The 12,199-nt window shown below is 36.3% G+C and overlaps 1 protein-coding gene across 7 annotated transcripts in view; it reads left to right on the forward strand.

Annotated features, from left to right (window-relative positions):
• DENND4C (DENN domain containing 4C) overlaps positions 1-12,199 on the forward strand; it is a 139,736-nt gene that overhangs the window by 58,068 nt on the left and 69,469 nt on the right. For all 7 annotated transcript variants that reach the window (XR_010407641.1, XM_064579236.1, XM_064579234.1 and 4 more), the window contains 5 exons: positions 2,871-3,109; positions 5,366-5,432; positions 6,494-6,552; positions 7,407-7,551; positions 10,830-11,005. Coding sequence is in view for 6 of the 7 variants with exons in the window: in XM_064579236.1 (XP_064435306.1) it covers positions 2,871-3,109; positions 5,366-5,432; positions 6,494-6,552; positions 7,407-7,551; positions 10,830-11,005 (686 nt within the window). In the remaining variant the exon portion in view is untranslated. The remainder of the gene's footprint in view (positions 1-2,870; positions 3,110-5,365; positions 5,433-6,493; positions 6,553-7,406; positions 7,552-10,829; positions 11,006-12,199) is intronic.

The raw sequence follows: 12,199 nt of genomic DNA on the forward strand, positions 1-12,199 counted from the left end.
CCTATGTTTATTGCAGCAGTATTTAAATTATTGAAGCAGTCCAAGGGTCCATTGATAGATGAATGGATAAAGAAGTGGTATATATATATATATATACACAATGGAATATTGTTCAGCCAGAAAAAGAATGAAGTCCTGCCTTTTGCAACAACATGGATGGACCTAGAGAGTATAATGCTAAGTGAAACTAAGCCAGAGAAAGACAAATACCATATGATTTCACTCATATATGGAATTTAAGAAACAAAACAAGTGCACAAAGGGGGAAAAAAGAGACAAGCCAAAAAACCACTCTTATCTATAGAGAAAAAGCAGATGGTTACCAGAGGGGAGGTGGGCGGGAGGATGGGTGAAATAGGTAAAGGGAATGAAGAGTATACTTATCTTTTTTTTTTTTTTTAAAGATTTTATTTATTTGTGAGAGAGAGAATGAGAGACAGAGAGCATGAGAGGGAGGAGGGTCAGAGGGAGAAGCAGACTCCCTGCCGAGCAGGGAGCCCGATGCGGGACTCGATCCTGTGACTCCAGGATCATGACCTGAGCCGAAGGCAGTCGCTTAACCAACTGAGCCACCCAGGCGCCCCTCAAAAACTTTTTTTAAAGATTTTATTTATTTGTTAGAGAGAGAGAGAGAGAGAGAGAGAGAAAACACAAGCAGGAGTAGAGGTAAAGGGAGAGAGAGAAGCAAACTTCCCGCCGACCTGGGAGCCTGACATGGGGCTCGATCCCAGGACCCTGAGATCATGACCTGAGCTGAAGGCAGATGCTTAATCATCTGAGCCACCCAGGTGCCCGAGTATACTTATCTTCATAAGCAACTGAGTAATATATGGAATTGCTGAATCACTATATTGTATACTTGAAACTAATATAACACTGTATATTAACTATACTGGAATTAAAATTAAAAAAGAAATACTAGCCTTAAAAGATGAATAATAGAACCCCACTGGAATAAAAAAAATCTGTTTATTCGAAGATACTGGGGGTGCCTGGGTAGTTCAGTTAAGCAACTGATTTCAGCTCAGGTTATGATCTCAGGCTCCTCGAAACTACTTGTCCCTCTGCTCCTCCCCCCATGCGTGTATGTTCTCTCGTGCTCTTTCTCTCAAATAAATAATCTTAAAAAAAAAAAAAAAGATACCCTTAAGAAGGTGAAAAAGTAGGTCACAGGCTGGGAGAAAATAATGCAATATATTAGTCTTGTGTCCAGAGTATATAAAAAACTTATACATTATCAGCAAGGAAAAGAAACAATTCTGTGGCTCAGCAGTTATACTCTTGAGCTCATCCCAAAGGAAAAGATTGTATATATTTTCCAAAAGACATGTATATGCTTTATTTGTAATAGTAATTGAAAAAATACATAAAGCAGTAATACTGACATAAATAATAATTTAAAATAAGAAAGATGGTGAAATTATTTTAGGAAATAAAAAGTAAATAAAACTATGAATTTAGTAGAAATTTAAAAGTTAAAAGCTCTCTTAGGAAATTTGATAAAATAGTTTATTGAAAAGTATAACTAACCAATGCTGACTCTTGTGGATCAAGTAAAACACATCTGTGGCCTCATTCTACAGGGTGTAAGTTTAAAACCACCGTATTAATGATAATGAAAGTTAAGTATCCAGCATAATGTCTGGAACATAAGTAAAGTACACACTGAATGAAGGCCAATTCTATATTAACTGGGTTGTTTACAACTAAGGTAAGTGTTTAGCTAAGAATTGTTTATAGTTCTCTCATTGAAAGATAAATATACATGAAAATTTTAAGATCTTCCAACACTTAAGAGTTACTAAATTTACTTTGATTGGTGGAGAACAACAAAGCCTCATTGAGATGCTTTGTCATATTGCTTGTTAAAAATCTCTTGAGATCGGGCGCCTGGGTGGCTCAGTTGGTTAAGCGACTGCCTTCAGCTCAGGTCATGATCCTGGAGTCCCGGGATCGAGTCCTACATCGGGCTCCCTGCTCGGCGGGGAGTCTGCTTCTCCCTCTGACCCTCCCCCCTCATGTGCTCTCTCTCTCTCTCTCTCATTCTCTCTCTCAAATAAATAAAATCTTTAAAAAAAAAAAAAATCTCTTGAGATCTTTGAAATAATTGTATCCGGGAGAGTTGTATTTGTAAAGACAAGTGTATATATGTGGTGATACGTGTGTGTGTATATATAGTGTGTGTATGTATATATACATACATATGTGTGTATATATATAGTGACTAAGTAGTTATAAGATTTATAAAAGAGAGGTATCACTATTTGTTTCCAGAACTTTTTCATTACCTTAAACAGGAACTTCCCCCACCCCTACCCCTGGTTCCTGGTAATCTCTATTCTAGTTTCTACGAATTTGCCTATTTTAGGAAGCTCCTATAAGTGGAATCATAAAATATTTGTCCTTGGTGTTTAGCTTAATCCACTTAGTACAGTGTTTCCAAGGTTCATCCAGTATCTGTCAGAATTTCATTCCTTCATTCCTTTTTAAGGATGAATAACATTCCATCGCATGTGTATACCACCTTTTGTTTATCCATTCATCTGTTGATGGACTTTGGCATTGTTTCCACCATTTGTCTATTGTGAATAATGCTACTGTGAACACTGGTGTACAAGTATCTGTTTGAGTCCCTGCTTTCCGTTCTTTTGGATATATTCTTATTAGTGGAATTGCTGGATCATATGGTAATTATTTTTTAAATTTTGAAGAAGCTGCCAAATAGTTTTGCACAGTAGCTGTGCCATTTTATATTCCCACCAGCAGTGTTTGAGGTTTTTCTTATCAAAGTGTTTCTTTTGTAATCAGAGATACAGAGAAATTTTTAAAAACAAACTCAAGTTTTGTAATGGAATTCTGTTGCTTTGTAGGTATATGGAGCTGCCATCCAGTTTTATGAACCTTACTCTCGGGAACTTCTGACAGAGAAACAGCTTATGCAACTGGGCCTGTTGACCCCTGTGGAGAGAAAAGTGGTCTCCAAATCCATCAATTCAAACAAATGCATTTGTTTACTCTCACACTGGCCTTTTTTTGAAGCTTTTAGAAAATTTCTCATGTTTATCTACAAACTCTCTGTGTCTGGACCACATCCTCTTCCCATTGAAAAGTATGTATAATGATTAGAAAGATGTCTGGTGGAAAAACTGGGTGTATATGTATACATTTCATTGTTTACCTGACTTTGAGCAGAAAAGTTTGAAGGGAAGAAGGATCAGTCACCTTACTTTTTTACTTGTTCCCTTCTTCACCTGAATCATTGGTTTTAAAATTGAGGAGCGGTGGTTAGAATGATGAAATAATAATCTTTTGAGAATTCAACTGAAGAAGGAACTCATTATACAGTGCACTGTGTGTGTCCTTCCTATTCATTCTCTAATAACCAAGAGAAAAATAGCTATTATACACATACACCTGAACCATACAAATGGACATTCCTGGTTCTAACTATAAAGCATCTCTAAACTGATGTAGAAATTAATAAGGGTGAGTTAATTGATGCTAAAAGTGAGGTTTTGGTTTTAGCATTGAGAGATCCTAGTTTTCCACTCTATTTGTAATTCCCTTTGTCATGGAAATCTTCTGTAAGCAAGAAAAATATATGTGGAGCTGCTGCCTTTATTTATTTATTTATTTATTTATTTTTAAAGATTTTAAAGATTATTTATTTATTTATTTATTTCAGAGAGAGAGAGAATGAGAGAGAGCACATGAGAGGGGGGAGGGGCAGAGGGAGAAGCAGATTCCCTGCCAAGCAGGGAGCCCGATGCCGGACTTGATCCTAGGACTCCAGGATCATGACCTGAGCCGAAGGCAGTTGCTTAACCAACTGAGCCACCCAGGCGCCCGGAGCTGCTGCCTTTAATTTATTTGTTTTTTTTTTCTTTTTTAAAATTTAAATTCACTTAATTAACATATACTATATTATTAGTTTCAAAGGTAGATTTCAGTGATTCATTAGTCTTGTATAACACCCAGTGCTCATTACATCACGTGTCCTCCTTAATGTCCATCACCCAGTTACCCCATCCCCCCCCGCAGCAGTCCTCAGTTTGTTTCCTGTAGTTAAGAGTCTCATATGCTTTGTCTCCCCCTCTTATTTCATCCTGTTTTATTTTTCCCTCCCTTCCCCCATGATCCTCTGGCTCAGTTAGTGGAGCATCTGACTCGATCTCAGGGTCATGGGTTCAAGCCCCCATGTTGGGTGTAGAGATTACTTTAAAAAAAAAAACAGGTTTTCTGACTTCTAGTGGCACACTAACTTTTGTTTATTATAGTTAATGATTTATTTATCCTTCTAACAAACAAGAGGTGTCAAGAGCTTTATGGAAATATAGTATGCGTAAACAGACTTTTCATACAATTTCAGAAATTTCACATTATAGCAAGACTATCAGCAAAGCATACTAGTTAGTGGAAAGGTAAGGGCAGTTATTTGACTTTCATGTTGTACTCTTAGGATGCCAAACTAATAGTTCATCGTTCTAGATTTAACTTTGAACTTTCAGGTTAGCTTAAAATTGTTTGTAAAACTTAATGTTAGGGACAAGTTAGCAACCTTTCAAAAAATTAAGATTCTATAAATAGTTTGAGGAAATAAAATCAGTGTATGTGATCAAAATTTTTTCTCAGATGAAATAATACTTTGCATGTTAGTGGCTCCTAAGAGCTCAAAGCTTTGGAGAAACTTAAGCATTATTTGTAGGTGGAGAAATAAGGTAAGTGGTTTGCCCAGAGTTATAGTAAAAGAACTGTATTAATTAAATTAATACTTAATTAACATTAATTATTGGGATTAAATTTAGTATTAGTTTTAATTTATTGTATTGCAGTTAGTTGCTCCCCATACTGGCACTGGTAACCAGACAATAAAAATTAGCTTCTTTCATGAAAACTGTATTTGTGTTATTTTTATTTTCCTGGCAATATTAGGGTTTATCAATATGGACTTTTTTTTTTTTTTTTAAGATTTTATTTATTTATTTGAGACAGAGAGAATGAGAGAGAGAGAGCACATGAGAGGGGGGAGGGGCAGAGGGAGAAGCAGGCTCCCCGCCGAGCGGGGAGCCCGATGCGGGACTCGATCCAGGGACTCCAGGATCATGACCTGAGCCGAAGGCAGTCGCTGAACCAACTGAGCCACCCAGGCGCCCAATATGGACTTTTAATCAGGAAATATATTGTGCATTTCAGAAGTTTAGTGGGATGAATACATTTATTTACACTAGATAAATTTATTTAACATGAATTTTAGGTAAGTGGTTTTGTCAGATCTGGAATGATATATATAATATTTAAAATTTGTTAAAATCTATGAAGCATTTTAGAAAAGTAATTATGATCTGTATTTCAAATTTTTTTCTAGGCACATTTCACACTTCATGCAAAACATCCCTTTTCCTTCACCACAAAGACCAAGAATCCTTGTACAGGTAATGAAAAACAAGTATTTTTGAGGGAAGCTCTGCTTTATGTTCATTCTAGTCATTGCAGAGTGGATTCTATGGCCCTTTGAGTTTGAGGTGGAACAATATGTGTCTATAAAGTCCTTGAATTTCCTGTATTTTATCTTTTTTTTGGGTGGTCAGAATTGGAATAAATATAATCTTTGATTCATGACATTATCATCATTGGTCTGTGCATGGCTTTTATGTAGCTGATTTTAATAATGTAAAACCCAGAATTGTGTTATGGGCATGTTTTTCAATCAGAGCAACTAATAAGTAAATATGAAATGATTTGTGGTTGAAGGGAAAAAGTGAAATAGTCTATGAAAGTTCTTCAAACTTTCTGTGTTAAAGGACCAGTTTCTTTTTGTTTCCAATCAGTGGCAGACATATATAAATTTACACCTTGTGAAAAGTGCACCTAACCATGAACATGTCTGTGCCCTGTCTAAAGACAAGAGCCCTCTGATCATGTACTTGGGGGTAGGAGCAGTGTCATATTGCCATTCAAGTTTCTAAATGGTTTGCTCTCCATTTATATACAATCTTTTCCTGGACCAGTAACAGTTTGCAGACTGGCACTTCGAGTGGTACTGATCTATCTATAGAGGCAAGCTATTTAAAAATTGTTCTCTAAGATGTTATCAACATTATATATGATATGGTGGCATTAAGGCAAATATTGTTAATCTTGAATGTACTGCAGTTATGTACTTCAGCAGATATTAATATATAGTAATCGACTGCCAAATGCCTGCCAGTCTAGAGTAAATAAACTTGAAGCTTTTAAAAAGCAGTTACTTCATAATTTTAAAATAACTGTGTTTTAAACAGTTAACTGAATCAAAATTCAGTTGAATTAACCATTTAATTTAAAAGAACTAATATAATACCTCTGAGTAAATACAGTTATTGTTTTATATCTTAGTATATTTCTGAAACTATGTCAGTTTGCATATTAAACTACTTTCTATATTACCCTTGATATAAATATTTAGGTTTCAAGATTGGTTTGATAATTCATCTTTTCTTTTTTTTTTTTGAAGCTTTCAGTCCATGATGCATTAATATTATCACAGCCAGTTTCTACACCTTTACCACTAAGGTAATTAATAGTATCTAAAATGATATTTTCATTCACTTGGGAGAAGAATGCTTTAAGATATTTTAAGGGCTAGGATAATAAAGTTAAGTGTTATCTTTTACATAAGGATAGCCTTAATGTTTCTATCTTTGATAGCTGGATGGATGGTGGGCCATCCACCATTTAAAAAATGTAATATTGATGAGCGTTGCAAGATTGGGTGTAGGGAATACCTCTGTTTTCCTTTCCTCTCCCCTCCTCGTATCCAGTTCGTAGCTAAACATTCGGGGTGAACTGATTTTAACCTCCCCAAATATCTCAAATCTGTTAGCTTCTGTTCATCTGCATCACTAGTCCAGATAGTATGATCTCTTACCTGGACAACTTTGTTACTACCCTTTTAATTGGTACTCTTCTTTTTCTTTCATTTCATTATCCACACTGCAGCCAGGTGTCCTTTTGAGAATGCAAATATAATTGTGTTGTTTCTATTTTGACATAATCTTTTGCCCTTTTCTTACTATGCTTTAGTCACAATAAGTGTATTTCAATTTCCTGGAAATGATGGTAGCTTTTTCTTGCCTCATTGCCTCTGCATATGTTGGCTTCTCCCTAACTTCCATTCTTTTGAACTCAACTCAAATGATTCTTTGGGAAAATCTTCTCTGATAAACTCCCCTTTGTTACCAAAGGTTGAGTTTGAATCATTCTGTTATATTATCTCATTAAATTTGCTACTTCTCAGTGATAACTAAATCAGGACTTGAAATTAGCACTAGATTCTCAATCCTAATATTTAGGAAATAATTTAATAAGCAAATCGTAACATGTTTTAGCACAATAGTTCATAATCATCTTTTTCTCTTTTCTCCTAGTGGAGCAAACTTCAGCATTTTGTTAATGAATCTGGGTCCTGAGAATTGTGCGACACTGCTGCTCTTTGTTTTACTCGAGAGTAAGATTCTGCTACATTCTCTCAGGCCAGCTGTGTTGACTGGAGTAGCCGAAGCTGTTGTAGCCGTGAGTATAGAATTGTCCTTATAGTACAGGATAACTGACAGAATTTTTACTCTAAAGGGAAATTTCCTTCAATGAAAGCAACTTTGAAATTACCAGGAAATGTTTAACATAAATATAATAGAGTGGCAAAGGGAAATAGTAAGTATAAAGAAAAAAAGGTGACTTCTATTTGAGAGAAAATTTCAGTTTCTGATTTTTCATATATTAGAGTACTTCAGATAATCTATATGATTACATAACAAAACTCATGAATAAATTTTATTATATTAAACAAGAGACTGGCCAATTTCATCTGCCCTAAAATTATGCAAGTGAATTACACAGTTAATCACGCCCAGTTTTAACTTTTAATCAGATTATTGTGAGCCAGTAACATAGGAAATTCTAAATGATTGTGAAATAGGATAATGTACAAATGCTTAGCTGTTATGTAAAACATAAATCAAATCAAGTCTTCCTCTGCTTTTTGATGGCTTCCCATTGCAATTAGATGTCTGATCATGTAGGGCTTTATAGATCATAGTATAGAATTTTGGATGTTCCATTTCTCCAACTTTATTTTTCATTATATGTTTAATTGAAAATAGTTGACTGTCCTGTCTTCCCTTCCCCATATTAAGAATGTAATTCACATGGAAATAAAGACCTATCTCTTTATTATCCCTGTGTCCTCAGCACTTATCACAGCTTACTAGCATGGAGTAAGTAAGCACTCAATAAATACCTGTTAAATCAACAAATGGGATATGTTTCTAAGATCTTAATTTGGTCAGAGAAATGCCACTATGACTAAAAACTGAAGTAACCAATGTGAGATAGTTTATGGGGAGCAGAGGTCCTCATTGTGTATTAATTTTCCAAACCTCCACAGTTGCATATGAAAGCAAAAGCCATTGTAACGTGAAAATATTTGTTAAGGAACTGAACAGTTTTAGAAATTCCCATTCCGTCCTGTAAAACATTAGTGTTTACCTATGTTCCTTGCTCAGAATCTTTGTGGCCCAGTGTCTTGATTGATTTCAGCAATATAGTGTAAGAACAGGTGGAAAAATTGTAATGTGTAATTGGGAATCTTATGCAAAATGCAAGATTGCATGAAATTTATGTAACTGATGTTGGAGAACTGCCTGAAATGCATGCAAAACCATTGATAAATGAGGATTTGGCAGTTGTTGAACTGCCTGAATTGCATGCAAAACCATTGATAAAGGAAGACTGGCAGTTTATCATTTAAAGAAGAGAAAATGGAAAGGAATGATGACAGGGTAAGTCCTTCAGAACGAGAATGATTTGAATATCAAAGAATATCAAAGAATTAATGGAGCCCCATAGCAAACATTGATGAAACCACTGAGTAGTTTTGTAAAAATGACCCTATTTATGATTGAGCTGTAAAAGTCAAAGGTGAATACAAGGGTGTCACATTTTGCTGTTAGTCTTGTTTTAAAAATTTTTTACATAGTTGCAGGTGTAATGTACCTTTTGTTGAATGGAAGATAGTTTTCACTGTAGGTATCTGAAGTCCTTGCAAGGTCCTTTGGGAGTGGCTCTGTCTGTCCTCTGATCTGATTTCCTGCTACTCTGCCCCCTGCTTACTCAGCTCCAATACACAAGCTCCTCCTCAAGCATCGTAGGCAGGCCCCATACTGTAGGGCCTTTGCTCTAACCGTTCCTCCTCTTAGAAGCTCTCTCCTCCTAGATGTCTCCTAGATAACTCTTTTGGGTGTAGGCTCAGTTGTCACTTTCTTAGCCGAGTCTTTCCTGTTTGGCCTCTTTAGCAGTAGAACCTGCTCTCCTCTTTCCTGTTCTGAACTCTAATCCCCATCACTTGGCTTTCATTTTTCTTTTTCCATAGCACTTAGCACTTCATGATAGGGTGTGTGTGTGGGTGGGTGTGTGTGTGTATACACACATGTCCTCTGTTTATTTTTGCTAGACCAGGTGGTGGCAAACTTTGGCCCACTGGTCAAATCCAGCTTGCCACCTGTTTGTAAATAAAGTTTTACAGAAACATAGGTCATTTATTTGCATACTTCTTATGACTGCTTTCATGCATGGAGACAAAGTTAGATATTGGTGAGAGACAATATGGCTCACGAGGCCTAAAGTATTTCCTATCTTTCTTGTACAGAGTTTGCTGACCCTTTTGCTAAACTATAAATCTCAGGATGGCAGCAATCTTTGTTCACTGTTAGTAGCCTCATCTAGAACAGTGCTTGGCTCATACTAAGTGCGGAAATATTTGACACATCAATAAATGATGGAAGACAAAATCCTATCCTGAACAACCATCTGGAACAACTGGCAGATGTAATAAATGCTATAGGCATTTCTTTGGGATGAGTGATGATAGAGAAGAGACAGCAAGGATTTTTATAGTAGAGGAAAACTTTTATCATCAGTGATTAGAATTTTCATATTAGCTGATAGTTAAAATTTTAGTCTGTTTTTTAATTTATCAAAACTTGAATTTTCACATATGACACAAGGTAGAGCTTTGTAAAGATTCTTGAGGTATGTTTTAGAATGATTAGTATTTTTTTTTTAAAGACTTTATTTATTTGACAGAGAGACACAGCAAGAGAGGTAATACAAGCAGGGGGAGTGGGAGAGGGAGAAGCAGGCTTCCCGCTGAGCAGGGAGCCCGATGCGGGGCTTGATCCCGGGACCCTGGGATCATGACCTGAGCCGAAGGCAGATGCTTAACGACTGAGCCACCCAGGCACCCTGACTAGTATTTTTTAAGATGCCAAGCTTCATTGAAGTTGGATCACTTTGTGTTTATTTGAGCAGTTAGGAAATTTTTTATTGAAATTTTCAATTGACTATTACATTTTTAAGAGAATCATTTTAATTTTTTTCAGTCCTTGGAGCTCTTAGTTGGATTTTAGTCAAAGGTTATTTTGAGAATGAAACGCGTAAGAGTTAAAGATCATGAATTTGTTTTATAATTTTGGGGGGCAGTTTTCCATCTGCTTTGACTTTTTCCAAAAAATGTGGATGTGGGTTTTATATGGCATTAAAAGAATTAGCATGCAAAGAGCTGTTAGCATTTTTATTGTGCTTGTGATAATTGTCATGCTTGAAGATTTTAATCACGTTGGTTCATAGTACTGCTTCATAATATTTTATAGTCATTTAGTTTTCGGAATGAAGTGTAAGGTAAAAGAAACTGCACTTCACTGCTTTTTAATGGTCCCTTTCAGTAATACTAGTTAATGACATACTTTTCATTGCAAATTTCAAATTTGGTTAATTTTTTAAAACTTTTTTCCCAGATGATCTTTCCATTTCAGTGGCAGTGCCCATATATTCCCCTTTGTCCTCTCTCACTGGCCGCAGTCCTTAGTGCACCTTTACCATTTATAGTTGGAGTTGACTCGAGGTATTTTGATCTTCATGACCCACCACAAGATGTTGTTTGCATTGACTTGGATACAAACATGTTATATGTGTAAGTTGATTCTTTTTATATTATCTCCCATTTATATTTTCACCCATCTATAGTTACAGCTCATTGAAAGCATCTAGAAATATGCTATTTTTAATGTTGTTAATAAGTTTTCATCTTTAATACAGTGATTCTCAATGAGGGCAACTGTCAGAATCCTGGAAACTTTGGAAAAGAACATGTTCAACATTAGTTTATATTTTGATAATAATGTTGGCAGTAGGCAGAAAATATTTGTTTGTCAAAAGAGAATATGGATTTGGAAACAAAAAGGTTAAACACTGCTTTCGGAGCTCAAGAGATGATATGCTTTCTAGGTTTAATTCAAATTCCGTATATAAGCTTTGAAAAAATGAGTTTACCTGTTTGAGTTTAGTTAGAATATAGGATGATATTATGCCATTTCCTTTGCTGTCAAGATTTGAATTTTTTAGGGATCTATTTTATTCCAGAGAAATTTTTTTTTTTAAAGATGTTATTTATTTATTTGAGAGCGAGAATGAGAGACAGAGAGAGAGCATGAGAGGGGGAGGGTCAGAGGGAGAAGCAGACTCCCTGCCGAGCAGAGAGCCCGATGTGGGACTCGATCCCGGGACTCCAGGATCATGACCTGAGCTGAAGGCAGTCGCTTAACCAACTGAGCCACCCAGGCGCCCCGAAATTTTTTTTTTTAAAGATTTTTATTTATTTGAGAGAGAGAGAGAGAGAACACGAGCGGGGAAAGGGAGGGGGAGGAGCAGAGGGAGAGGAACAAGCAGACTTCCCGCTGACCAGGGAGCCGGACGTAGGGTTCGATCCCAGGACCCCGGGACCATGACCTGAGCCGAAGGCGGATGCTTAACCGACTGAGCCACCCAGGCACTCCTTATTGCAGAGAAATTTATATTAAAAATAAGTCATACTTTGTGTTTACTAGAGGGGATAAAATGCACAGCAGTGGTGTATGTAGCTGAGGATTCAGAGACGAGAGCATGACATTAATAAAAGCAGCTCTGGGTCAATGTTCAAGAGCCAGTCTCCTTCCCCCCAACCCCAGGAAAAAAAGTGGGAAAGGGCAGTAATTGTTGAAAATTCCTTTGTGTTGGTGCCAAACTCCAGATCCTGGAGTACTTTTATTCTTTACTATTCTAGATTGGCAGAAAATAAAGAGAGTAAGAATTGTGGTGAGACTTCAGTGGTAACAGCAGTGCAATAGGT

Source organism: Mirounga angustirostris, unplaced genomic scaffold (assembly GCF_029215605.1).
Source record: "Mirounga angustirostris isolate CCGP_5_RB_7025 unplaced genomic scaffold, mMirAng1.0.hap1 SCAF_15, whole genome shotgun sequence".
NCBI lineage: Eukaryota > Metazoa > Chordata > Mammalia > Carnivora > Phocidae > Mirounga > Mirounga angustirostris.